The sequence below is a fragment of the Chelonia mydas genome, chromosome 10 (assembly GCF_015237465.2).
Source record: "Chelonia mydas isolate rCheMyd1 chromosome 10, rCheMyd1.pri.v2, whole genome shotgun sequence".
Lineage (NCBI taxonomy): Eukaryota > Metazoa > Chordata > Testudines > Cheloniidae > Chelonia > Chelonia mydas.
In genome coordinates, this window is record NC_051250.2 from 41,598,672 (window position 1) to 41,625,237 (window position 26,566).

A 26,566-nucleotide genomic window follows, 5' to 3' on the forward strand; every position below is an offset into this window, starting at 1 on the left:
AGGCATAACGAAGAAGAACTACTGAGAGAGTGCCCTTAAAACCAACTTTTCAAACGTACATGTTTTCAAGTATATTAGTTATTTTGCAAGTCCTAATGTATTAAAGCTAAATTTAATAAATAGACTGGGATACTTTTTAACACATTCAACAAAGGAATAGCCACGAGATGAGTGGTCCATCAGTGGTCCATTTAGTCCAGCACACTGTTTCTAACAGTGGTCACTTACCTGCTGTTAAGAAGGAGGTACAAAAAAAGCCCAGTAATGGCTAGTTATCAAATAACCTGTTAGGAAGTTTCTTCCTAATTCTTGGCATTTAGGTGATGATTTTGTGATGAAGCATAAATATTTATTTTTTATTCTAATGTACTTCTTTATGCTCTCTTTATGTAAAGAGAACAACAATGGTATGTCCTTTTAAGATTCTTATTAAGTTCTTGGCTTCAGTGATATCTAGCAACACCCAATTCCACATATTAATTATGCATGCCTTAAAATGTATTTCCTTTTACCCTTTTCATATTTGTTGCCTTTCAATTTCATTGATTGTCTGGTTTTGTTCCTATTATGAGAAAGGGTAAACAGAGTACCCAATTTACGTTTGCTATACCAGTGGCTCTCAACCTTTCCAGACTACTTCACTCCTTTCAGGAGTCTGATTTGTCTTGTGTACCCCAAGTTTCACCCCCAATTAAAAACTACTTGCTAACAAAATCAGCATACTATTACTGAAAAATTACTTTCTCATTTTTGCCACATAATGATTAAATAAATCAACAGAAATATAAATATTGTACTTACATTTCAGTGTATAGTACACAGAGCAGTATAAACAACTCTTTCTCTGTATGAATTTAAAAACACCAAAATACAGGCTCAAATTAAATGTATATCCTTCCCTCCCCCACACCCTCAAAAAAAAAGGAATAGGACCAAAAACATGCCACATGCTTTCTGCTTGGAACTTGATTTCTCTCACTCCCTAGACCAGGACTAATCCCAGTGTTTACTGTATCTTTGAGTATTTGTGAAACCAGTTTAAGAATAAATGCACATTTTTAAAGACCGATAGGCTGTTCTGATAAACAGGTTGTTTTGGTTTTGAAGTGAACTCAAATGGAAAATTTGCTGTGAATAATTCCTATACTACAGAGTACTGTACTAATGAAAACATACAATGTTGGTTGAGTGAGCTCAGATGTTGTATAGCTGGAGGTTGAATTTCATAAATCTGGCATTTCTGCTTGTCTGTAATGTATCAGGTCACTCACTCCAGATGTTGGCATTCCTGTTTTTCCGAAATCAAAAAGGGTTAGCTTTCTGGGTAATCTCAGTTTACTGGAAGTGACAGGCAGAGACTAGGGTCCAGCTCTGCAATATGACTTTGTTCCCTTTTCTCCCCCCACCCCACCATGGAATACTAGAACACAAGTATGATGATATCAGGAAACTTGAAACTTTCATGACCTCAAGAGAATTAAAGTAATTAAATTAGCTCTTCTCCCCCCTCTAGTTTAAAGGCACAGGGAGCTTTAATCTGAAATGCAATATTTTGTTTTTCATATTTACTTGCAAATATGTTGCATAAAAAAGGACTCCTGGCCTTCATATCTGCGAATCAGAGCTAGCCAGTTTATTTCATATAAAGAATGTTTAAGCTAGACTTCAATAAGGCCTTTTACATGGAAACTTTACCCCAAAGGTCGAACAGTCTTCTCCTCATTTTCTTTATTTAGTGAGCTTTTTATAATGCTGCAAAGAACTTCCTGCTCTTTCTGATTAGATTTTGCCTTTGAATTCTGAAATGACAGTCTGAGGATGTGTCTACACTTAAAGTGCTACAGGGGCATAGAGAGGGGTTCTCCGGTTGGCGTAGGTAATCTGCCTTCCCAAGAATTCTTCCTTCAACCTAGCACTGTCTACACTGGGGATTGGTTTGGGATAGTTACATCTCTCAGGAGTGTGGATATTTCACTCCCTGAGAGACATAGAATCATAGAATATCACGGTTGGAAGGGACCTCAGGAAGTCATCTAGTCCAACCCCCTGCTCAAAGCAGGACCAACCCCCAACTAAATCATCCCACCCTGGGCTTTGTCAAGCCTGACCTTAAAAACTTCTAAGGAAGGAGATTCCACCACCTCCCTAGGTAACCCATTCCAGTGTTTCACCACCCTCCCAGTGAAAGTTTTTCCTAATATCCAACCTAAACCTCCTCCACTGCAACTTGAGACCATTACTCCTTGTTCTGTCATCTGCTACCACTGAGAACAGTCTAGATCCATCCTCTTTGGAACCCCCTTTCAGGTAGTTGAAAGTAGCTATCAAATCCCCCCTCATTCTTCTCCTCCGCAGACTAAACAATCCCATAGCTGTGCCTATGCGAGTTCCCAGTGTAGACCAGCCCTTTGGCTTTTAGACACTTAGATGAGGTGTACTTAATGTGTGTTAAACTGCTCAAAGTAAATGGCATGTTGGTGAAATATTTTTTGCAACATTACATTTTGATAAATAAAGTATCTGTTTTTTCATTCATGTCTTAACCAAATATTATCTTAGGTAAAAAATACATCCCATTCTTGATACATTACTTTTTAGTGTTGGAAGATTGGAAAGGTTGAACAGGGTAGATTTTAGGAATGCAGTTTATACAATTTCTGTAAGCCATCAGTAGAAACTGAGAAACAATTTAGACAATTTCAGGGTAATAAAAATGTTCTAGTTCACATCTGTCATTCTAGGTTTCAGAGTAACAGCCGTGTTAGTCTGTATTCGCAAAAAGAAAAGGAGTACTTGTGGCACCTTAGAGACTAACCAATTTATTTGAGCATGAGCTTTCGTGAGCTACAGCTCACTTCATCGGAGCTAGATCTATCATTCTAGATTCTCCCAAGCTGCATTTACTTCTTTTCATGTAAGATGGCAAACAAGAACACATTGCTACTTTGACTTAGTCCCGAATTTGGACAGCTAATCTTATATATTTAATCATGGGCCAAAATGAAAATTCTCTGTGAAGTTTGGCATATTTTCTTTTTATGCTTTTTTAAAATACTGCACAGGAGCTTTGTTTGGAGACAAGGACAAAGATTTTCAAGCGAATAGTGATTTTTAGATGCCTCAATTTTGGTGTGTCCAACTTGAGAGACCTTAAAGAGGCCTGATTTTGAGACAGTGTGGCGCCCTCATGCACACTGCCAATGCCTTGGGTAAGATTTTTGTGCTGTGCCTCTTGGGTGGCAGTCTGACACTCTGCACCTTTTTCACGGGACATTAGAGATATGGTAAAATCCTGACCCTATTGAAAATGAGAGTTTTACCATTTACTTTAATGGAGCCAGGATTTCACCCTTGATGTATTAACTTCAGTAGAGGCAGCAGAATTCTGGAAGCCATTACTTTTTAAATATATCATCATCTGTAACTCCATCAATTTATTTCCTCCCTCGTTGTTATACTTCTCTCTTTTATTTGCCTGACTGCAGCCTCTTGTGGCACACCTTTTAGGAAAGGACATCTTTGTCTGAGCCCTTTTGGCCATGACACATAACTGGAATGTTAAGGGTCCATCTGTTCTTTACTCTGGTCTACCTTTCCTTAGTTTGTGAGGTATTATCCTCTTTGGGAAGGTTTATGGGAAATTACCTAAGTAAAAATCCATGATTAAAAAAACTGTTAGAAATAAAGTCTGTTAAAAATAGAGAGAAAGAGAGTTTAAAATAAGTTGTGCATAACATATCTAATCTGAAAATTTAGTAAAGCTCAGCTGGATAGGCTCACTATAACAAGTTAAAATAGAAAGAAAAGAAATCGCTTACATTCCTTGAAATGAATGTCTATTCTTTGACCCTCTTTGGAAAGAGCAGCCTCAGTTTCCCTCTCCTTTCTGTGTCTGAGATTTCTCTCTCTTATTCTTCCAGGACCTGTTTCTTCAAGATTTCCAGCCCGTTTATCATGGGTGTTTCTAAAGTTCATCATTATCCCTAGCACCTCTTACAAAAGTTGTTTTGGTTTGTTATCATACCAGACAACTCCTCACACCATCCTTAGTGGATAGGTCTACAATTTGTCTGCAACTGTATCAGTCCTCCGAGGCCCAGGGTCAAGATCTATTGTGCAAAAGGTCTGTAAGGATTGTTAATTAACCTAATTTCAAATGGTTAATTTACTGACCATGCAGACAGATTCTAACCTGTCAGGTGAGATAGTCAGCCTCTGTCTACATTTTAAAATGTAGCTTATAAGCTTCCATAATTCAATTTTAACATACTAACTTACTCCATATTAAATATCACTTGATTGATACCACCATATTCTCTTATAGGCACATTCCTGCCCATGACAGAGTGAGGGTTGTGGGCACTGCTATTTAAAGCTTGTTGGTGTAAATTAGAGAATGGACAGGAACAGATAGGAAGACTTTTTTCCCTACATCTGTTAATTACTTCCATAGGAGAATCTGTTACACTCCCATGCCAATTTTCTATTTCACCAATAATTAAACTTACTTCAATAATAGGTCATCTTAATCTCTAGAAAATATACACTTGTGTGTGTGTTTAATGCTATGGAATATTCCAATCTGAAAAGCCTTTCAAGAGGAAACAACTCTGAACATATAGCGTTTCGTTCTGTTTCCTATGAGAGTAATACCTGTAGGAAAAAAGTGCTTGATACAGATTCTCAAATGGACAGTAGCAGATACTTAATTTACACGTAAATAATAATCTCCCTTTTTGAGTGGAATATTTTGTATGAGATGAAGGTCATTCTAGCCATTTTGATCCTAAACACTTAAGTAGCACTAGAGCTTTAGAAATTATAGTTACCCATTGAGACCATTTATTTATTTTTAAAATTAGGCAACTAATTACATTCCATTAGAAAAATTATTAGTTTCTGCTTTAGAAGGATATAAATTTACTATCTAGCAGAGATTGTAGGCCTTTATCAGTAATTAGCAGCTTACTAGCTAGCAAAGTCTCCTTGTTGATATTGACTAATGGGCAGAGTTATCTTTATTTACATAACTGCACTTTATGAAATGCATGTGCCTTCTGACTGCACATTGATAGAAGAGCACCTTGCAATATAAATTCATACCTTGGCCTTTCTAGGAATGAATGATTTGGTTCAGAAATGCAAAAGTGAGAGCAGTATTCTGTGAGGCACCTTAAATTTTACAGAAGTAGTTTTATACCAAATTTAAAAAAAAAAAACACTGGAGTTATAGTAGAGTTTGTAGGTAGTCAATAAGTAGTTTCGGATTTTGGTATGGTGGTTGAGAGGTACCCTCAAAATCTCTCTTCCTTCCATGAATGTTGACACCCGTTAAAAATAACAATAATTGGATAAAACAAACATTTATTTTGGCTTTCAGTGTGTTGACTTTTCACCCAGAAAGGTGTCTTTCTTCTGATTTTCCTATTTGTAAGTCAGCATGAACAAATCTTTTTGTAACGGATCCAAATGATTTCTTATAGGCTGCATTACAAATGGTCCAAATATATGGCCTATATTCCTAACTAAACTGTGTGTTAGGTTGTGGGATGAAATGAAAGGATATTTTAGTATCAGCAACAACAAGTGCAACTGATGGCCTTTACAATGGCATTATTCAGATTTCTTAGATGAACCAATCCATTGATGCATTTTGAAAAATATAAAGGGTCTGTTATTGTCCCTGGTGTCCAAATTTAAGATGCCACTGAAGCAATGAAGGATAAGAAGTGTCAACCAGGGGTACATGTAGGAAGTACGCAGAGGTCTTCCGGTGGGTACATCAACTCATCTAGATATTTGCCTATTTGTACAACAGGCTCCATAAAAAGCACTAGCAAAGTCAGTTCAAACTAAAATGTCATACAGACAATTTTCATTAGTACAGTACTCTGTAGTATAGGAATTATTCACAGAAAATCTTCCATTTGATTTCACTTCAAAACCAAAACATACCTTTATATTAGAATAGCCTACCAGTCTTTAAAAGCGTGCATTTATTCTTAAACTGGTTTTACAAATACTCAAATATACAATAGATACTGGGATTAGTCGTGGTCTAGGGAGTGAGAGAAATCAAGTTCCAAGCAGCAAGCATGTGGCATATTTTTGGTCCTCTTACTTTTTTTCAGGGAGGGAGGAGTATACATTTAATTTGAGCCTCTATTATGGTGTTTTTAAATTTTCCATGCAATTTGCACACATCACACTTCTGACTGTTCCTTTTAATTTCCACTTAACTAGCTTCCTCATTTTCGTACAGTTCCCCTTTTTGAAGCTAAATGCTACTGTGGTGGGCTTTTTTGGTATTTCCCCCCGCACCCCCAAAAGGATGTTAAATTGAATTACATTATGGTCAATACTACCAAAAGGTTTCAGAGTAACAGCCGTGTTAGTCTGTATTCGCAAAAAGAAAAGGAGTACTTGTGGCACCTTAGAGACTAACCAATTTATTTGAGCATGAGCTTTCGTGAGCTACAGCATGCATCCGATGAAGTGAGCTGTAGCTCACGAAAGCTCATGCTCAAATAAATTGGTTAGTCTCTAAGGTGCCACAAGTCCTCCTTTTCTTACTACCAAAAGGCTCAGCTACACTCACCTCTTGGACCAGATCCTGTGTTCCATTTAGCAATTGCGTCTCACCTTGTGGGTTCCAAGACTAGCTGCTTCAAGAAGCAGTCATTAATAGTGTCTACAAATGTTATCTCTGAATCCTGTCCAGAACCCAGTCAATATGGGGATAGGCTTGCACCAAATGCACAAACAGGCCATCTATCCACAAGGCATGCTGCACTGAGTGCTATAAACCATTGGTTCTCAACCTTTTCTTTAACCCAGGGACCCCTACACTTAAATACACAAACCTGCAGACCCCCAACCAGAGACGGTGTGTGGCAGGAGGCACTCCCTTCCCAAGCCCCCCCGCCCAGGGCTGAAGCCGATCCTTGGCAGACCCCCTGAAATCTAATCCAAGGGCGGGCTGCAAACCCCCAGTTGAGAACCAGTGCAATAAACTGCTGGACTTCTGCCTGCATTATTTGTACTCTTTCAGGGAGATTTGTTTGTTCCTTTTTTTTTTGCTTGCTTTTGGGGGGAGGTGAGGGATATTTATTGCCGTAAGTTTAGAGAATGTTAAGTGTGTGTCTGGTTCTCACGTTCCCTCTCTAAACTCCCTCACAAAACTCCCATTTGCTGCTCCTGGTTGCTCGCTCCTCTGGTAGCTTAGGAGCTGTCTTTTTAAACCCCTGCTCTCCCTGAGTGGCAATATGCCTACTCCCATACCCCCCCAGATTTCTATACAAGGTTGTATTTGAATTTACAGTGCCCAGGTGTGCTCAGGTTCAACAGCCATAATACATCGCCTTGAGCCACACAGCTTCTATGAGTCATGACTAGCTAGCAAACCTTTTGGGCACTTTGTCTGCACATGCACAGTGAAATCCATTTGGCACATGCCAATCTAGAGCTAAATTCTTTCAAATAATGTTTTCAATGTTTCTCCCCCAAAGGACAAATGAGAATGTCATGCATTAGCTGGGGTAAATGTTGAGAGATTGAGACCATTTTGGGCATGATCAAAACCATGGTTCGATCCCTAGGTCTGTGCAAAAAACATTGATAGACTCCAGCAAACTTAAGAAAAGATGGGGGTTTCTTTGGGATGCAGTGGGGGCTGTATCTCAGGAACCCATGGATCAAATGACCCCAGATTTAGATCACTAACCTACTTTCGTGAGATACACCAAATTTCAAAGCAATCAGTGTAAACATGCGGATTTTACAGCACGTGGAGACATCAACCTTTAAGCACAAAGGCATTCTTAACTTTAACAATAGCAGAACTAGAGCTCTACTATAATAAAACTTTTTTCCATCTACATCTTCTGATATTGTGATAAAGAACTGAAAGCCCCTTATCTACACTAGCCTTTTCCCTAGACTTTCCCACACTTGCTGCCACTAGTTCAGATCCACCATAACAACCATGGGAGCTGTAAAGAAGATGAGGGAGGCACTTATGTTCCGAGCACTGTCATCTGGACTTTCTCTGAACTCTTGTTTAACATCCCGGGGCTTGACCAAACAGGGAGGGCATAAATGTAATGATTTTTTAAAAATGTAACAAAAATCAATTTTTTTAAATCAATTTATTTTATTTAAACTGATTTTATATTTACATGTTGCTAGCTCTTAGTTTTCTTCCCATTTTATTGCTAAAGTGGATAGTTTGTATTTGATGTTTTCATTTCCTAATTTTGGTAGAATTTTTAGGTTTTACATAGAGATTTTTTCTACTAAGTCGCACACTTAAAATGTTCATCTGCACAGTAAAAAATAATTCTAGAGTCTCATTAACATCCTTAATTAACACAACACAAATTAATAAGCAAATAGCCCAGGCTATATTTGCAACCAGCACCACCTATTAATATACTGAACTTCTACAAGTTAAGAAGCTAAAATGTTTCAACAAGACTATACTCATCTCTCAGGGTTTGCAGTTCTGAAGTCAACAGGGCTTGTTCTCCTAAGTCAATTAGGTGCCTAAATATGGACACACGTCCATATAAATATCTATTTTTGTAAATGTTGGCTGTTTATAAATTAGTTCACACTAAATTTGTTAACACACTGAAAGTCTAAGTAACTGTAGGTGCCTGGAATGCGGAAGCAATTTAGTTTTGAAGTGACAAATTTTATGCCACTAAGAGAAAAGTTAATTTTTAGTACCTGCTGCTGCAAAAACTTACACACTTGCTTAACTTTAAGCACAAACAGCCCCACTGAAGTCAATGAGACGATTCATGTGACCTGCTAAGCGCTAGTGAGATAGGAGCCTTAATTGTCAGTATTTTGTCTGCTGCCTATTACAGTGTTATAGTGCCATTTTAAAAATAAAGAAGGGCATTTCTAGATTAGATCATTTTAAATTTTATCTGAAGCTGCAGCAGCACACATTTTCACATTAGTTTTACAAAGCTTCAACCTGATATAAATCAATGATTGGAAAAAAGTCAAGTTATTTAAATTATGTAAACACTCCACCCCATAAGTGCCTTTTCTTCCCCTTGATGATAATACCACCTGATAACTTCCACTCCATATTTGCAAATTGCATGAGTACCCAATTTAAAAAAAAACATGGAGGAAAAGATCTTAGTACTTCTAATCAACTCATATGGGTCATGAAGACCTTGGTCCAACATCTTGTAAACAAAAATATTTAGCATTAGAATGGAAGATTTAAAGTAACAAATCATTTGGAATCTTTTCCACCTAGAAAATTGTACCCCTTTAGCACTCCAACTGACTGCATGCAACTTGAGAGGCTGGGTCTTCAACAGCATGGTATCACCAAGCAGCTGATAAGCTTTCTACTTGGAAAAGTTTCCAAAACCAGAAAGTACAGAATAATTTGCAGGACATGGTTTGCTTAGTGCAGTGGTCCCCAATCTTTTTCAATTGTGCCCCCACAACCAGTTCAATCCCCCCGTCAGAGCCATGTTCTCAGGGCGGAGGTGTGAATGGGGCAGGATGGGGGAGGGGGAGCCACACTCAGAGCAAGACAGGGAAGCCACTGGTATCTCTCTCACCAGAGCCGTCCCTGAGTGCTCCTCCAGGCGAGAAGCAGCTGCTGCTGTTCCTACTCGGGGCGCCAACTTTCTAACTGTTGAAAACTGGACATCCTGCCCCGCAAGGCCCAACCCTTTGTCCCGCCTCTTCCCCAGACCCCACCCACTGCTCACTCCTGCTCCTGTTGCTCGCTCCCCACGTCCCAGGATTCACTTGCCACCTGCAGAGCTGGGCTGGGAAGAGTGGACGCGGAGCCTGCCTGCCTACCCAATCGCGGCATGGCAGGAGGGGCCAGTCCCCAGAGCAAGGTGTCAGGATGGGGAAATTGGGTCACAGTGGGACAGATGGGGGGTGGACAGGATACACACACCAACCTCTCTGCCTAAGAGGCTTGACCTGGCCAGGAACCAGCCAGCCACTTCTCTCTGTAAGCAGCTGAGCAGAGAGCAGCTCCTCCAGGCTCCAGCTGCTGTGCTTCCCACCATGCAGTGGCAGAGGCCGGTTACTGCATGTAACCGGACTTTTAGTGTCTGGTCAGCACTGCTTACTGGACTTTCCGGTCAAAAACCGGACACCTGGCAACCCTACTTCCCATCCCCCAGTGGTGGACGAGACTGGTTATTGCGTGTTACCACATTTAGTGTCCGGGCGGCTCGGACGGAGGCCGGAGCAGAACTAGGGGCAGAGTTTGGCTGGGTGGCACTCCCTCCCTGCCCCCCTGACATTCCTCTGCGCCCTCCTAGGGAGGCATGCCCCACAGTTTGGGGACCACTGGTTTAGTGCATGGGACTCTGCCTCATTTTTCTTCACCTGGCAGTAAAGAAGCTTTGGGGACGTTTATCGTCAGTCTTCCAAAAAAGCCTGAACCGCTGTTACCCTGTGGGGGGGGGATCAAGTCTCAGAACTAGGGGCCATTACCCACTGTGGCAGAGCTCCGACCTTGTCTCAGTGGGTCCCGTGCTTCCTGGCAGATTACGCTAGCCTCAGAGGCTCACTGTGACCCTCTCCGTAGCCCTTCTCCCTCTAGAGGCAAGGGTCACAGCCTACTGAGCCACTTTCAACATAATCCAGCAAGGAGGTTGGTGAGCGAACTCCCACCATCTCTGTTGTCCCTACGGGCTTATTCCAGAACAGTTTAGCCTCCTGTCCTGACAGGGGCCTGTCTTCCCCTCCCAGGAGGTGTTTCTGTAGTGGTGAGTTGCGGGGAACCCGGGCCCCCCCTCTACTCCGGTTTCCAGCCCAGGGACCATAAATGCAGCAGCTGTTGGCAGCAAACCTTTCACTACCAGAGTTGCTACATTTCCCTGGGCCACTTCCCCACAGCTTTCCCGCTTCTCTCTCTCAATGCCTTCTTCACCCTTTCCTTAGGGCTCCCTTTCCAGTGACTTGAGGCTGTCTTCATTACCCAGCCCTTCAGCCACACTTCCTCTCCTCTGGCTCCCTTCAGCCTGACTGGAGTGAGCCTTTTATAGTATCAGAGGTGCCTTAATTAGAGTCAGATGTTCACATTAGCTTAACGGCCTCACCTGACACTCTGCAGGTTAATTGGAGTCAGGTGTTCTCATTGGCCTAACAGCTTCAACTGACTCTTTGCAGGCTAACTGGAGTCATGTGTCTACCCTAGCCTGGAGCAGCCCCTGCTCTGGTCAGTCAGGGAACAGAAAACTGCTTATCCAGTGGCCAGTATATCTACCTTCTACTACTCAGCTGTACCTCTACACGCTCATGCTCCACACCCTTCATGTCCTCACCCTCGCGTCCCGCCCTGACACAAAGTGGCGGGATCTCCTGCCACCTCTAGAGGGTGAGGAGCCCCGGTGGGCCAGCCTCTATTCCACCTTAGTCCCAAGGCCCGCCGGGGATATCAGTTGGCGGCTCCTTCACGGGGCCGTGAGCACGGGCGTGTACTTGGCGCGGTTCACCCCGATCCCAGACACCTGCCCCTTTTGCGGCGTGAGGGAAACCCTGGCGCACGTCTATCTGGAGTGCGCCAGGTTGCAGCCCCTATTCCGGCTCCTCACCGATATTTTATTAAAGTTTTGGTTGCACTTTTCTCCTCACCTTCTTATCTATGCACTCCCTGTCCATGGCCCCACTAAGTCGCGGGACCTCCTGGTCAGCCTCCTCCTGGCCCTGGCTAAAGTGGCCATCTATAAAACCAGGGTGAGGAGGTTGGCCGATGGAGTCTCCTGCGACTGCGGGGCCTATTTCCGATCCTCCGTCCATTCACGCCTCCGGGCAGAGTTCCTCTGGGCGGCGTCCACCGACTCCCTTGACGCCTTTGAGGAGAGGTGGGCGCTGTCCGGGGTTCTCTGCTCGGTGTCCCCGTCCGGTTCCCTTCTTTTGACCCTTTGACCGCACTCCTGTCCCTGTTTTTCATTAGTTGTCCCCCGTAATTTTTTGGCCTCCAGGTCCTGTGGATCTCCCCCTTAGGCTGGGGGGGGATCCTTTAGCGGTGGGCGAGCTTTGCCCGCCCACTTCCTGGATCCCAATAGGACTACTCAGCTGTACCTCTACGCGCTCGTGCTCCACACTCTTCATGTCCTCACCCTCGCGTCCCGCCCTGACACAAAGTGGCGGGATCTCCTGCCACCTCTAGAGGGTGAGGAGCCCCGGTGGGCCAGCCTCTATTCCACCTTAGTCCCAAGGCCCGCCGGGGATATCAGTTGGCGGCTCCTACACGGGGCCGTGAGCACGGGCGTGTACTTGGCGCGGTTTACCCCAATCCCGGACACCTGCCCCTTTTGCGGCGTGAGGGAAACCCTGGCACATGTCTACCTGGAGTGCGCCAGGTTGCAGCCCCTATTCCGGCTCCTCATCAATATTTTGTTGAGGTTTTGGCTGCACTTTTCTCCTCACCTTCTTATTTACGCACTCCCTGTCCGTGGCCCCACTAAGTCGCGGGACCTCCTAGTCAACCTCCTCCTGGCCCTGGCTAAAGTGGCCATCTATAAAACCAGGGTGAGGAGGTTGGCTGATGGAGTCTCCTGCGACTGCGGGGCCTATTTCCGATCCTCCGTCCATTCACGCCTCCGGGCAGAGTTCCTCTGGGCAGCGTCCACCGACTCCCTTGACGCCTTTGAGGAGCGGTGGGCGCTGTCCGGGGTCCTCTGCTCGGTGTCCCCGTCCGGTTCCCTTCTTTTGACCCTTTGACCGCACTCCCGTCCCTGTTCTTCATTAGTTGTCCCCCATAATTACTTGGCTTCCAGGTCCTGTGGATCTCCCCCTTAGGCTGGGGGGGGATCCTTTAGCAGTGGGCGAGCTTTGCCCGCCCACTTCCTGGATCCCAATAGGACTACTCAGCTGTACCCAACTGGCCTGGGTCTATCACACCACACATTTTGGATTTTAACTCATTACCAAATCTATACACACCAGGAGGTGTTTGACAGCACTGGCCTTTGGAAAGACCCTCTCCATGGCAAACTTTTAATTTTTTTGGTCTAAGCAAAATTAATTCAGCTTTTTTTTTTTTTATTTATGCTTAGTTAATTTCTGATTTTTTCCAACTTAACAAGGTTATCATAGTATGAAAATGGAAGTGTGAGCTTTAGCAGCAATGAAACTTTCTCAGTCTTGAGAGTACACTTCAAGAGAGCTGTTCTGCATAGGCCTCTATTTTTGCCCTGGTGCAGACTTCCAGCCCAAACATCCAAGATTAGGAGATGGAGTGCTAAACTGCTCCTGAATGATTTGAGAGAAGTCAGTGAGATTCTTCAATATATTAAACCAGTACCTCTTAAGTATATACACTTTGAAGCGCACACGATTTTTTTGTTTCAGTTAAAGAAATATGCACTTATTGTGCAAGAAATATACCAGTACCTCCTCAAAATGTACCCATGTTTTCTCTCTCCTTTACAAAAACCTAAAAAACTATATTCATGCAAAATGAAGGTTGCACAGTTAAAGTTAGAGAACCAGGAAAGGCACAATTTAAAGTTTGTACAACAATAACTTAGCTGTTTTCCACACATGTATATTTTACTTTCCTATTTTCTATGTTCAATGTATAATAATGTACTACTGAGAGAAATATATATCATGAAAGACACCACAAAAATACAGACTGTGCAGTGTGGCTGAGTACATGTTATTGCAAGAAACTTAGCTTTTGCATCTTTAAATTATGCAACCCAACACTGCATTTCTGCACCTCATCTTGTTTGCTTTGTCTCTACTGGCGACCCAGCATAACCAGATGGCTTACCTATATCTTACATAGAAAGAATAAATAGAAATACTTGAAGTTCACCTGAAAGTGAATTAAAGACTGAGCACCAAATTTATTTTCACATCTGGAATAGGTTCTCTAAAAGCACACAGTCTAACCCACTGCAAACCTTTCCTGGCATCACATCATCAATTGTTCAGTGCCACAATGACAAGTTTATCGTACTGTGCCAAAAAGGAAGCAAGCAACCAAAAGTCTATTTCCCTAAAATAACACATTCAGTCACAGTCAAAGCAATTTAAAACTCAGAAACTGAGAATTAAATGATATTTTACAAAGCTTTTCTAAGCAGATAGATCTTATCAGCACTGCATATAATATTAATACATGCAAAGCATGAATCAGCAGCAACACCTTACTTTAGTTATTGATATTTTCTATGTTATATAGATGGTATAAGGCATCTGTTTCTAATGTTGGCAGATCATTAAATGTGTGACATTATGATGTAGGGAAAACTTTTAGATTATTTAATAATATTTATAAAATGTATCTGTGATAAATGAAGTCGGGGGGTAACTTCCTTTTATGGACACCCAGCCAACCAGCCAGCCATAAAATCCCTCTTGGTAGCTGTTCTCTATTTGCTTTACCTGTAAAGGGTTAAAAAGTCTGACTGCATGCATAGGTAAAAAGGAAGTGAGTGGGCACCTGACCAAAAGAAGCAATGGGAAGGCTAGAACTTTTTAAAATTGAAACAAGACTCCCCTTTTGTCTGTCTGTTGTTCTCAGGAGAGAGGAGAGACTGAGCAGGAACAGGGCTGAACTATGCTGTAGGAAGCTTTAAACCAGGTATGAAAAATCATCAAATCATACCTAGGAATTGCTTATCTGAAATCCCAGATACATAAGTAAATCAGGGAATGTCTACGAAGATGCAATTAGGGTTATTTCTTTTATTTCTTATTGGCTTGTGGACTCCTCTGTGCTAACCCCCAAATGCTTTTGTTTCGCTTGTAACCATTAAGCTGGACCTCAAGAAGGTTATTCTTGATGTTTAATTTTTGTAAGTGGGTTTTTAAAAATCTAGCAAAAGCCTAAGTTCCAGATGTATTTTCTTTCTTTTGTTTTTAATAAAATTTACGTTTTTTAAGAACAGGATTGGGTTTTTGTTTTGTGTTTTTGTATCCTCAGAGGTTTGTGCATATGTTGTTTAATTAGCCGGTGGCAACAGCTGATTTCCTTTGTTTTTGTTTTTTCCTCAGCTCTTCCCCAGAGGGAGGGTGAAACGGCTTGAGAGTACCCCACAGGAAGGAATTCCCAAGTGTGCCTTTCTCGGTTGTCAAAAGGGGTTTTTTGCATTTGGGTGGTGGCAGCATCTACCCATCCAAGGTCAAAGAGAATCTGTAACCTTGGAGGTTTAATACAAGTCTGGAGTGGCCAGTATTAAGTTTTAGAATCCTTGCGGGCCCCCAGCTTCTGCACTTGAAGCACCAGAGTGGGCAATCAGCCTTGACAGTATCAATTACATTTTACCACTCCTTTCAAAGCCTATATACTCACAGCATATAGCCAGCCTGGCTTTACATGTAGAAGGTTCTGAAAAATACCATTTTATTTTTAAGTTAAAAACTCAAGCATAGTGTCTGTAGAACATGCCATATATGGGGTACACAATGTAGTGTAGCATAAATGTTTTATTGACAATCACTGCACTACATTACTCACTTGCAGTTTTGCCATTTGTAAGCAATACAAAAAGAAAAGGAGTACTTGTGGCACCTTAGAGACTAACAAATTTATTTGAGCATAAGCTTAAGCATATCTAGTTAGATATGTGTTAGATTCTGTTTTGTTTAAATGGCTGATAAAATAAGTTGTGCTCAATGGAATGTATATTCCTGTTTTTGTGTCTTTTTGTAACTTATGGTTTTGCCTAGAGGGATTCTCTATGTTTTGAATCTGATTACCCTGTAAGGTATTTACCATCCTGATTTTACAGAGGTGATTCTTTTACTTTTTCTTCAATTAAAATTCTTCTTTTAAGAACCTGATTGCTTTTTCATTGTTCTTAAGATCCAAGGGTTTAGGTCTGTGTTCACCTATGCAAATTGGTGAGGATTTTTATCAAGCCTTCCCCAGGAAAGGGGGTGTAGGGCTTGGGAGGATTCTGGGGGGGGGAAGACGTTTCCAAGTGGGCTCTTTCCCTGTTACAGATTTGTTAGACGCTTGGTGGTGGCAGCAATAAAGTCCAGGGGCAAAAGGTAAAATAGTTTGTACCTTGGGGAAGTTTTAACCTAAGCTAGTAAAAATAAGCTTAGGGGGTTTTTCATGCAGGTCACCACTTCTGCACCCTAGAGTTCAGAGTGGGGAAGGAACCTTGACACGAAAGCTTATGCTCAAATTTGTTAGTCTCTAAGGTGTCACAAGTACTCCTTTTCTTTTTGCAAATACAGACTAACACGGCTGCTACTCTGAAACCTGTAAGTAATACAGTTATTCGAAACTCACTTCAATAAAAGAATTTATATTACACCTCACCCTTTTTTAAACATATGAAATGCATCCCAGCACAGATGGCAACATAAGATCCTATACATCACATAAGACCAACCTACCCAACTTTAATTATTTGTATTACATGTTTGTGTGGTAAACGTTTGTATTACAATGGCCTCATCCACAGTGGACAGATTTGAGTAGGGAGCCCTTACAATCTAAATAAACAATATAATCAAAATGTGGGAGAAAGGAAGTATTATTCCCATTTTACAGATGGGGAACTAAGGCACAGGTAAATTAAGCAACTTGCCCAAGGTCACAGGAAATTGTGGCAGCGTCGAAATTGAACTCCAATCTTTTGTGTCCAAGTGTCAATACTTCAACACCACCACTTCTATCCTTGTTCTCTCAAAGGCTAAGGCCTTATGCAAGATCTCAGCTCCAGACACAATTTCACTTACCACTAAAAAATGTATAAGTGATATTTTGTTACATATGTATTTCTAACAAATGTTTCCACCCACAATCAATATTCTTTTAAGACATGAATGTGGGTGTGGGGGTTCAAAAAGGTTTGTGTGGTAAACGTTTGTATTACAATGGCCTCATCCAGAGTGGACAAATTTGTTCATGCCAGTGCTTACAAACTTCTTTTCAAGTGTAGCTTTAGGAGTGCAAACAAACAAAAAAATCTGCCTGTGCAGCAGCATTTCTAAGTTTATTACAGGTGATCGTGTCACAGAACCTCCAGCCCTAGACCACGGGAATGTTCAGAACAGTACAAAGGGTGAAAAAAGGCCTGGACATTGTAAAAAGTGTTTTTGAATTCTCTGTTTCTCACTCTATTAACTTTACATATTCATAATCATTGCACTGAAAATGAGAACGGACATGCCACACAGTGTAAATGATCTGGTGTAGAACTCAGCAAAATCAAATACCACAACTCAGTGAGAAGAGGCTAGATTATAATTATTTTAGATAAAACTGTTGGGATTGCTTTTAATGTCATTTCCAAATAAATAAATAGGAATATACTTCCCATTTCAGGGATACTCAGGGATACTCTGTAAGATGGAGAAAAATCAGTTGTTTATTTCCACTGTTACTGGTCTTTCACAATACCACATAATAATGTAACAGAGACAATGTCTGAATATAAATGGCAACAAACAGCAGCTCAGGGAGATGCTGTAGCATCAGTCAGGATGAATTCATTACCCTGAGCCATTTGTGTGGAGAAGAAAGAATTGTCAGAAAAGCTGGCAAGTAGATCATTAGAGAAACGAAGGAAAATTGCTGCATGGCCAATTTTTTCTCCTTAAATTGCTTCGGCTTCTTTTACTTTTGTTTTTGAAGTCTGATTTGCTGTTGTGAAGTAATTATAAGCCTCTTTCACGTAGGGTATATAGTTTGCATAAAGCTACATTGTCCATAAAAATAATAGAATCAGACATTCCTGAGGCCTCAGCTATAAATAGGGCCCGACCAAATTCATGTTCCATTGTGGTCAATTTCACGGTCATAGGATTTAAAAAATAATAAATTTCATGATTTTGGGTATTAAAATCTAAAATTTCACAGTGTTGTAATTATAAGGGTCCGGGGGGGGGGGGGGGGGGTGTTGCGGTACCACTACCCTTACTGCGGCGCTGCCTTCAGAGTTGGGCAGCTGGAGAGCGGCGGCTGCTGGCCAGGAGCCCAGCTCTGAAGGCAGAGCCGCCACCAACAGCAGCGTAGAAGGAAGGTGTGGTATTGCCACCCTTACATCCGCGCTGCTGACTGCAGAGCTCGGCCCTCAGTCAGCAGCTGCCCCTCTCTGGCCGCCCAGCTCTGCAAGCAGCAGCACAGACGAAAGGGTGGCCTGATATGGTATTGCCACCCTTATGTCTGCGCTGCTGCTGGCGGGACGCCACCTTCAGAGCTGGGTGCCTGGCCACCAGCCGCCACTCTCTGGCCACCCAGCTCTGAAGGCAGAGCAGAAGTAAGGGTGGCAATACCGTGGCTCCCCTAAAATAACCTTGCGGCCAATCCCCTACAACTCCCTTTTGGGACAGGACTACCAATTTGAGAAATGCTGGTCTCCCCTGTGAAATCTGTATAGTTTAGGGTAAAAGCACACAAAAGACCAGTTTTCATGGTCCATGATGCGTTTTTCATAGCCATGAATTTGGCAGGGCTCCAGCTATAAACTGAACATGACATATTTAGAGAATACAAACCCTCCCCAACAAGTTCCTTATCTCTGTTCTCTAGTCCCAAAGACACTTTGAAGACAATTAGACATGACCTTAAAGGTGACCACCAAAAGGAAAATAAATGGGATTGTGCTTTTTGTGTTTTCTTTGCATCTGTAAAGAAGGTCTAAAAATCTGGCAGATTATTTCCTTTCAAACACTTCTGTTTCTGCTTATTACCTTTGAAATATCAGAAATACCAAGTCTCATCTTCCCTCATTTTGCTAGAGGTCCCCTTAGAGACTAAAAAACTTGCGTGAGAGTTCTCTCAGCCCCTAAGTGAAGGGACAGGGATGTTGATTCTTTAACATATATATTTCTTCTCAGTTGTGTTAGCCAGGTACTTGAATTAGCAAGTGACAAAGTACTTGGTCTTTTCTTCCAAAGCATCTCCCTCCTATAGAAGAGAGGTTTCAGAGTAGCAGCCGTGTTAGTCTGTATTCGCAAAAAGAAAAGGAGTACTTGTGGCACCTTAGAGACTAACCAATTTATTTGAGCATAAGCTTTCGTGAGCTACAGCTCACTTCATCGGATGCACACCTTTCATCTTTCCACAGTATGCATCTGATGAAGTGAGCTATAGCTCACGAAAGCTTATGCTCAAATAAATTGGTTAGTCTCTAAGGTGCCACGAGTACTCCTTTTCTATAGAAGAGAGTGCACTGTGACATTCTATACCTTGGGGGAGTGCCCTGTAACCCTCATATTCCTTATTTATATATAATTGTGATATTCCAGAAAGAAGGCCATGTGAGGTATCAGGAGAAAGAACAATGACTTTTGGCAAACCATAACCTATCTAAATATGTATATAATTAGTGCACATGAAGTTATGAGATTGTGTTGTATGGTTGCCACTAAAACATAAATTCGGGAAGCGGCCAGATATTAGCTCTCCAGGAGACAACAGCAAGGAAAGTAACCAACTCACAGGCGGGTATTGAACAGCTATTATCCAGCAAGGGAGCTACAATGCAGTGACTCACATGCACAAGGTGACACCAAGGGAATTGCTCGACCTTGCCTGGGGACTCAGCAATGCCCACCAGACATGCCTGAACTTGTGTTCTCCAAGCACATGGGACTGAGGGTATAAAACAGAACACAAGGGTCCCTACGCTTGGCCATTTCTCCTCCCCCCACCTATGCCGCAAGCAACAAGGACACTCAAAAGACGGAAGACTCCAACAGGGGAGACTGGCCCAGGTTTCAAGGGTGAAAGCTGTGTACTATGAACTTCAATATCTAGTGGGGTCAGAAAAACTGCTTTATCTAGATGTTGCCCAATCTAACAGAAATGAGAGTTTAGATTGCGTGCTTATATTTTATTTTATTTTGGTAACCACTCTGACTTTTTACCTGGGACTTATATAATCACTTAAAATCTACCTTTTGTAGTCAATAAAATTGTTTTACTGTTTATCGTTACCAGTGAGTTTGCCTAAAGTGTTTGATAGATCTGCTCACATTTACAAAGGCTGGCAGATATCCACTTTCCATTGATGAAGTGGTAAACCAATTAATAAACTTGCACTGCTCATCTTGAGCAGTGCAAGACGGTATATTCCTGAGGTACAAGGCTGGGAGGTGGGGGGAATTCAGCTGGTGCCTTTCTCTGTGATTCATGAATGGTTCTGGGAGCACTCATGCAATCTAGCTGGGTGTGGGGCTCCACATGCAGTTGTGCTGAGCAATAACAGTGCCTGGTCACTAGCAAAGGATTGTGAGAGACAGCTCAGGCTGGAGAGTTAAGGAGGCACCGCAGTCCCAGGCTGCATCCTGGGGATCCCATCACATGCACATCAACATTATCATGCAGTCAATTGCAGGACTCACCTGCTACTGTAAGCTTTGCTGTTCTGCTTACAATGGTCCCAAGGCTTTCCACAGTTGCCACACATTGATAATATCCTTCGTCAGGTTTATTGTGCTTGGAATGCACCACACCATTTATTAATAAAGATCCATCTGGCAGCAGCTGGCGCCGATCATCTGACACCAAATTTAGGAAAGTCCCATCTTTCTTCCATTCAATTTTTGGAGAAGGCTCACAGTAAGCTGAACAGTTCAGTATGACAAAAGCCCCTCGAACTGATAACGTGTCCACTGGCTCCACCAGAAAATAAAATGGAGTGAAGGTTCTCACGGTGGACCCTACAAAACATAAGTAAAATCTGGAAATGTTTGTTTACCCTTCCAATAGTTATTAATATAAGGAGACGTTTCTTATGGGGAACATAAAAATATTAGAATATCTAGTGAGCCATACTACTCATAACTCTTACAGTAGTAAATGTATTTCTTAATAGTTTGGAAATGTCATTTTTCTGTTCTAGCAAGTTGAAAATTCAAGGTTTCCAGTATTTTCTATTGACAGGAGATATCCTGAGTGGACAACTGTGTTAGGGATTTGAGACGCAACACTGAAATTTTTGTGGAACAAGTGAAATACTTTATGGAAAACCATATTTATTAAAGGTTCAAGGATAATCCCAAAAGAAAAGATACGAAGTCAAAAGTGCTAGCCTGACCAACTTGGGATCAAGATAAAAAGAAAGAGAAAGGGCCATCAAGAACAGCTATATGTCCAAGTTACTTTCTACTAAGCCCTATGACAGAACAGGAAAAAATTCAACATACTGACATGCTATAAGAATAACTAAGCTTGGCCTATAAATTAAGCTTTTTTGCCCTCATCCTTTCCAGAATCTCACAATAACTATTTTAATAGGGGAAGAGGTAGTATTCCACTGGACCAGCAATCATCCCACTTTTGACAAATTTAGTTTTATGAAACTTTAGGATTAAAAAGTTAACCTTTTAGCTGCCAAGACATACATCAGGGGCAGTGGAAGCTTCCTAACAGTGACGGAGCCACCAGCACCGAACCATGGCCCCACCCCCCCGCGCCATCCCTTCCCCCCCAAGGATCCCCTGCCCCAACTCCAGTTCAGGCACCCGACATACATACTGATTGGTTAACCCTTTCAGCACTCAAAATATGCACCAAAGGCCTATTAATGCCCTTCAGTGCTGTTATTAAATCCAAGTTTAATTTCGTTTCACAGAATCATAGAATATCAGGGTTGGAAGGGACCTCAGGAGGTCATCTAGTCCAACCCCCTGCTCAAAGCAGGACAATCCCCAACTAAATCATCACACCCTGGGCTTTGTCAAGCCTGACCTTAAACACTTCTAAGGAAGGAGATTCCACCACCTCCCTAGGTAACGCATTCCAGTGCTTCACCACCCTCCTAGTGAAAAAGTTTTTCCTAATATCCAACCTAAACCTCCACCACTGCAACTTGAGACCATTACTCCTTCTTCTGTCATCTGCTACCACTGAGAACAGTCTAGATCCATCCTCTTTGGAACCCCCTTTCAGGTAGTTGAAAGCAGCTATCAAATCCCCCCTTATTCTTCTCTTCAGCAGACTAAACAATCCCAGTTCCCTCAGCCTCTCCTCAGAAGTCATGTGTTCCAGTCCCCTAATCATTTTTGTTGCCCTCCGCTGGATGCTTTCCAATTTTTCCACATCCTTCTTGTAGTATGGGGCCCAAAACTGGACACAGTACTCCAGATGAGGCCTCACCAATGTCGACTAAAGGGGAACGATCACGTCCCTCGATCTGCTGGCAATGCCCCTACATATACATCCCAAAATGCCATTGGCCTTCTTGGCAACAAGGGCACAAGTTTCCTGTGGACAGTCAACGAAATTTGGACACTATATCAGAAACTTGTGACAAGATTTGATATACGGCATGCCAAGGCAAACCCATTCTCACTGCAATAATATACTGGAACACTAACTGTTGTTCAACGACTGGTGCCATTATACGAAGTTCAATGTATTGTATTGGCAATAAGTCAAAGCAGGAAAATAAAAGGCGGTAGTAGTTCTTTCTTACCTCATGGGATGTTGTGAGGATAAAATCTTTGCCTGGGGCTTGTTTTTAAGAAGTTGTTAACTTTATCTCCTTTGTTAATAAAGCTATTTTTGTCCATAGTTTTTTCTTCTCTTAAAACACCTCTTATTCCTTTTAAGTTCTCCAGCTATAATTAACCATTTTGCCAACCTATCTTTTTGCTGAAACCCTTAATCAATTTGAGTAGCCTTATTTGGTTGACTTCCCACTTTTCTATTGACAATTCACACTGTTTCTTAAAGGGAGACAGTCAATCTGAAATCTAGTCAAATTCAGGTTTTGTAGCATCACTTTCTACTTAAAGTTTTTATATTTGGCTGCAAATATAAAAGTTCATCTGCTCTTTTGAAGATAAAGAAATCTTAGTCAATGTGAATCTAATTACTGATATCTCTCTAAAATAACTTTTAGTAAGTTTTGGTTTTATAACTCTGATGGACTGGAGTTATAAATTACTCTAATAATTCGAAGTTAAATGTTGTGGGCAGAGTGTAACAATTTGCCCAGATGTGTGTCACGGCCAACTCTAAATAGTTAACACATTTTACTTTACTTTAATCCTGTAGAATGTAAAAAAAAATTTAGAACAGAATTAAATGTCTTTTGTCATATAGATTCCAGTTTATTTATATTATTATAAATAATGTGTTTTACAACTTTGATCACTTCATTACTATAAAAAGGTCTAAATAATAAGTTTCAAGATTTATCAAAAGTATTATCTTCCAGATTCAAACTGACATACACCATTTAAAAATGCACTCTCTAACTGAATGAAATATTTCATTAATGGCTAAGTGCTACTTTAGTATATTTATAGGAACAGGATAGTATTGTCTTTCAGGACATTTATTTTATTCCTTGGCCTTTTGTGATACATGGATACCAGTGAGAGCAGTCTGATGTCTTATTTGCAATAGTATGAAATAAAAACATTAAGAAATTAGACTTCAAGGGACAAGATAGTCTGCTTTTTTGGTAATTATTTGTAATCCAATTCTGAGTCTAACATATAATGTGGTACCATCGTACAGTTTTTTACTCCTACATTAATTAAAGGGTAAACATGATTACCTTTCCATTTTAAATTATTCTCAAAAACTTCTATAATTAATATTCATATTCTATTGTATGGGTTTTAATTACTATATTCCTAGTGTAGTCAGCGACATAGAGAGGACTGTGTGTCAGTATCACTTTCTCTTATCATAACTTCATCATCACCACTTCATCATATCATAGCTTTTACCAGAGAAAACTCATCAGAAAGCAAGAAATTATTTTGTGGGGGGGGGGGGGTGGGAACAGAAACTGACAACCAAATCAAGATCTCTTAATAAAACAGTTATTATAATGTTGGTTTGGTGGCAAGAGTGGTCTTAAGATTTTCAGAGCAGCTAATAGGAAAGAATAATAGGGTGCCCTAACTATTTGTTTGACCAGGAAAGCGCTTCTCCCCCTCCACTTAGGATTTGGAAGCAGGGTATGTCACACATAATAAATCACACTGCTGGTATCATGCTAATATAATTTAAAATAATACCACCAGAGCCTTTAACCACAAAATAAGAGGGTATAATATAAAATGTGGCAACTTGATTCAGAAGCACGAACACAGAACACTGAAGTTTATTTCCATACCTAGCTGGGGAACAAAGTGAGGAATCTGACAAGAGGCTTCTAGGAAGCCAAGAGCATCCATCTGCCGGCTGAAGACAAGACAACAATGCCAAACTGAGACAAGGCACACACATAATGTCTTTTCACAACTGACTTCCTCCAGAAACTCTGCAACATTAACAACCTCCCTCACAACACCATTCTTGCCACCATCGATGTCACCTCCCTATACACCAACATCCCTTACAATGACACATGCCTTCCTACCTCAAATATTTACAAGACAATGGAGAACACTCAGAGATCCACCCCAAACATTGTTAAACTCACCTATTTCATCCTTACCCATAACAACTTTACATACATCACTTTGTCCAAACCATGGGAACAGCCATGGCTACCAGGATAGCTCCCAAATATGCCAACCTCTTCATGGGCCACCTTGAGGAAGGATTTCTGGACAAATACAGCATAAAACCAACAATATACCTCAGTTACATCTAGGACACTTTCATCCTCTGGACAGATAACCTAAACTCCCTCACAGATTTCCACCAAACTTCAACAACCACCATCCATCCATCAAACTTTCTCTAGAACATTTCCACAACTTCCTGGACACCACAGTCAGCTCAATAATCGAATCCTACAGACAAGTAAATACAAGAGAAACATGCATCACCATGGGACTGGTTACCTCATTACAAAAGCAGCTTTGCCTCTCCTGGAATTATTGACACCTCCTCATCTATTATTGGGAGTGGACTACATCCACCCTGATCGAATTGGCCCTGTCAACACTGGTTCTCCACTTGTGAGGTAACTCCCTTCTCTTCATGTGCCAGTATATTTATGTCTGCATCTGTAATTTTCACTCCATGCATCTGAACAACTGGGGTTTTTACCCACGAAAGCTTATGCTCCAATAAATCTGTTAGTCTTTAAGGTGCCACCGGACTCCTTGTTGTTTTTATGCATCACCACACTTATCTTCACAGATCCAGTAAACACCCCAAACATACCAAGAAATCTGTTATCTATAGCCAGGCCCTCAGATACCATAGAATATGCTCCTAGAAGAAAGTCCAGGATATACACCTTCACACACTTAAAACCACCTTCACCAAACAAGGACATGCCACCAAAAAAGCAGATTGCATCTTGGAAAGGCCACCAAAATACCTCAAGAGAACTTGATTCAAAACAGGAAGAAAAAAAACCCTCTGACTTCACGCCCCTAGTTGTCACCTACCATCCATACAGGAACCCATATAGGTTATCATTAAATAATTACAACCCATACTTGATAGTGACCACATCCTGAAAGAAATTTTTCCTAAACCCCCTCTTCCAGCCTTCAAACAATTCTCCAATCTCATCATCAGAAGCAACCTCCATACAGACCAGGATCCATCACCAGACTGCCATAACAACAGATGCAAAACCTCCAGATGTATCTCCATTTCTGCAATGATCAAAATGCCCTACAACACACCTTTCAAGATCTATGGGACCCACACAAGCCTATCACAACATGTAGTATACCTCATCTACTGCACTAAATGCCCCCCAATTATAACTATGTAGGTAAAATCAGATGATCACTATGCTCTCTAATGAACTCTCACAGAAAAATGATTGGTTTCCACTACATGCATCCGATGAAGTGAGCTGCAGCTCATGCTCAAATAAATTTGTTAGTCTCTAAGGTGCCACAAGTACTCTTTTTTTTTCTCAGTCCTCCTCAAAGGAAATCTGCAAAACACTTTCAAAAAACAAGCCTGGGAGCTTAAATTCATAATTCTGATGGACACTAAAAATCATGGTCATAATAAAGACACTGGATATATGGCTTATTATTAAAGTCTGTAACCCACTCCCCCATCCTTTTTTGTCCTATGACTGCAGGGGTGCTAACAGGCCACTTCAGCTTGCATGGTCCATTAGAATGTGTTAACTACTTATGCTGAACAATCTGTTCCACCTTGTATTAGCTGTGAGGCTGGGAATTCATTTCCCAGACCTGAAGAAGAGCTATGTGTGGCTCAAAAGCTTGTCTCTCTCACCAACAGAAGTGGTCCAATAAGAGAGATTATTTCACCGACCTTGTCTCTCTAGGATCCTTATTAGTAGTCCAGAGAAACCGAGGACTGAATGGAAACCAAACTGGCTTCACCAATGAAAAGTGGTATTTTGGGTCAGATTTGTGGCATTTTGGTAAGACCAGCCTTTCCTTAGTCTTATCTGCATGTATATTGTGGATAAAAATCAATTTTTTTTAATTGAAAAAATCAGACTTTTTGATAAAATGGTTTTTGAGGAAAAAACCTGTCTGAAGATAGTTTTAATTAAGATGCATTACAGGTCAAAGATATCTTATCATGGAATAGGGATTAGAAACTCTAATTCTATAGTATGAGACAATATATTCATGAAATGTTTAAGAAAAGTTTTGTAAATTAGTTCCAATAGTTCATGGATTAGGGACCCAATTTTATAGATTATTTAGCTTAATCTGTCTATCTCCCCAA

At 41.3% G+C, this 26,566-nt stretch overlaps 1 protein-coding gene across 32 annotated transcripts in view; it reads right to left on the reverse strand.

Annotated features, from left to right (window-relative positions):
• Nucleotides 1-26,566, reverse strand: part of NEO1 (neogenin 1) — a 498,185-nt gene that overhangs the window by 271,073 nt on the left and 200,546 nt on the right. For all 32 annotated transcript variants that reach the window (XM_043523405.1, XM_043523409.1, XM_037911829.2 and 29 more), the window contains exon 2: nt 20,323-20,640. In XM_043523405.1, the coding sequence (XP_043379340.1) occupies nt 20,323-20,640 (318 nt within the window). The remainder of the gene's footprint in view (nt 1-20,322; nt 20,641-26,566) is intronic.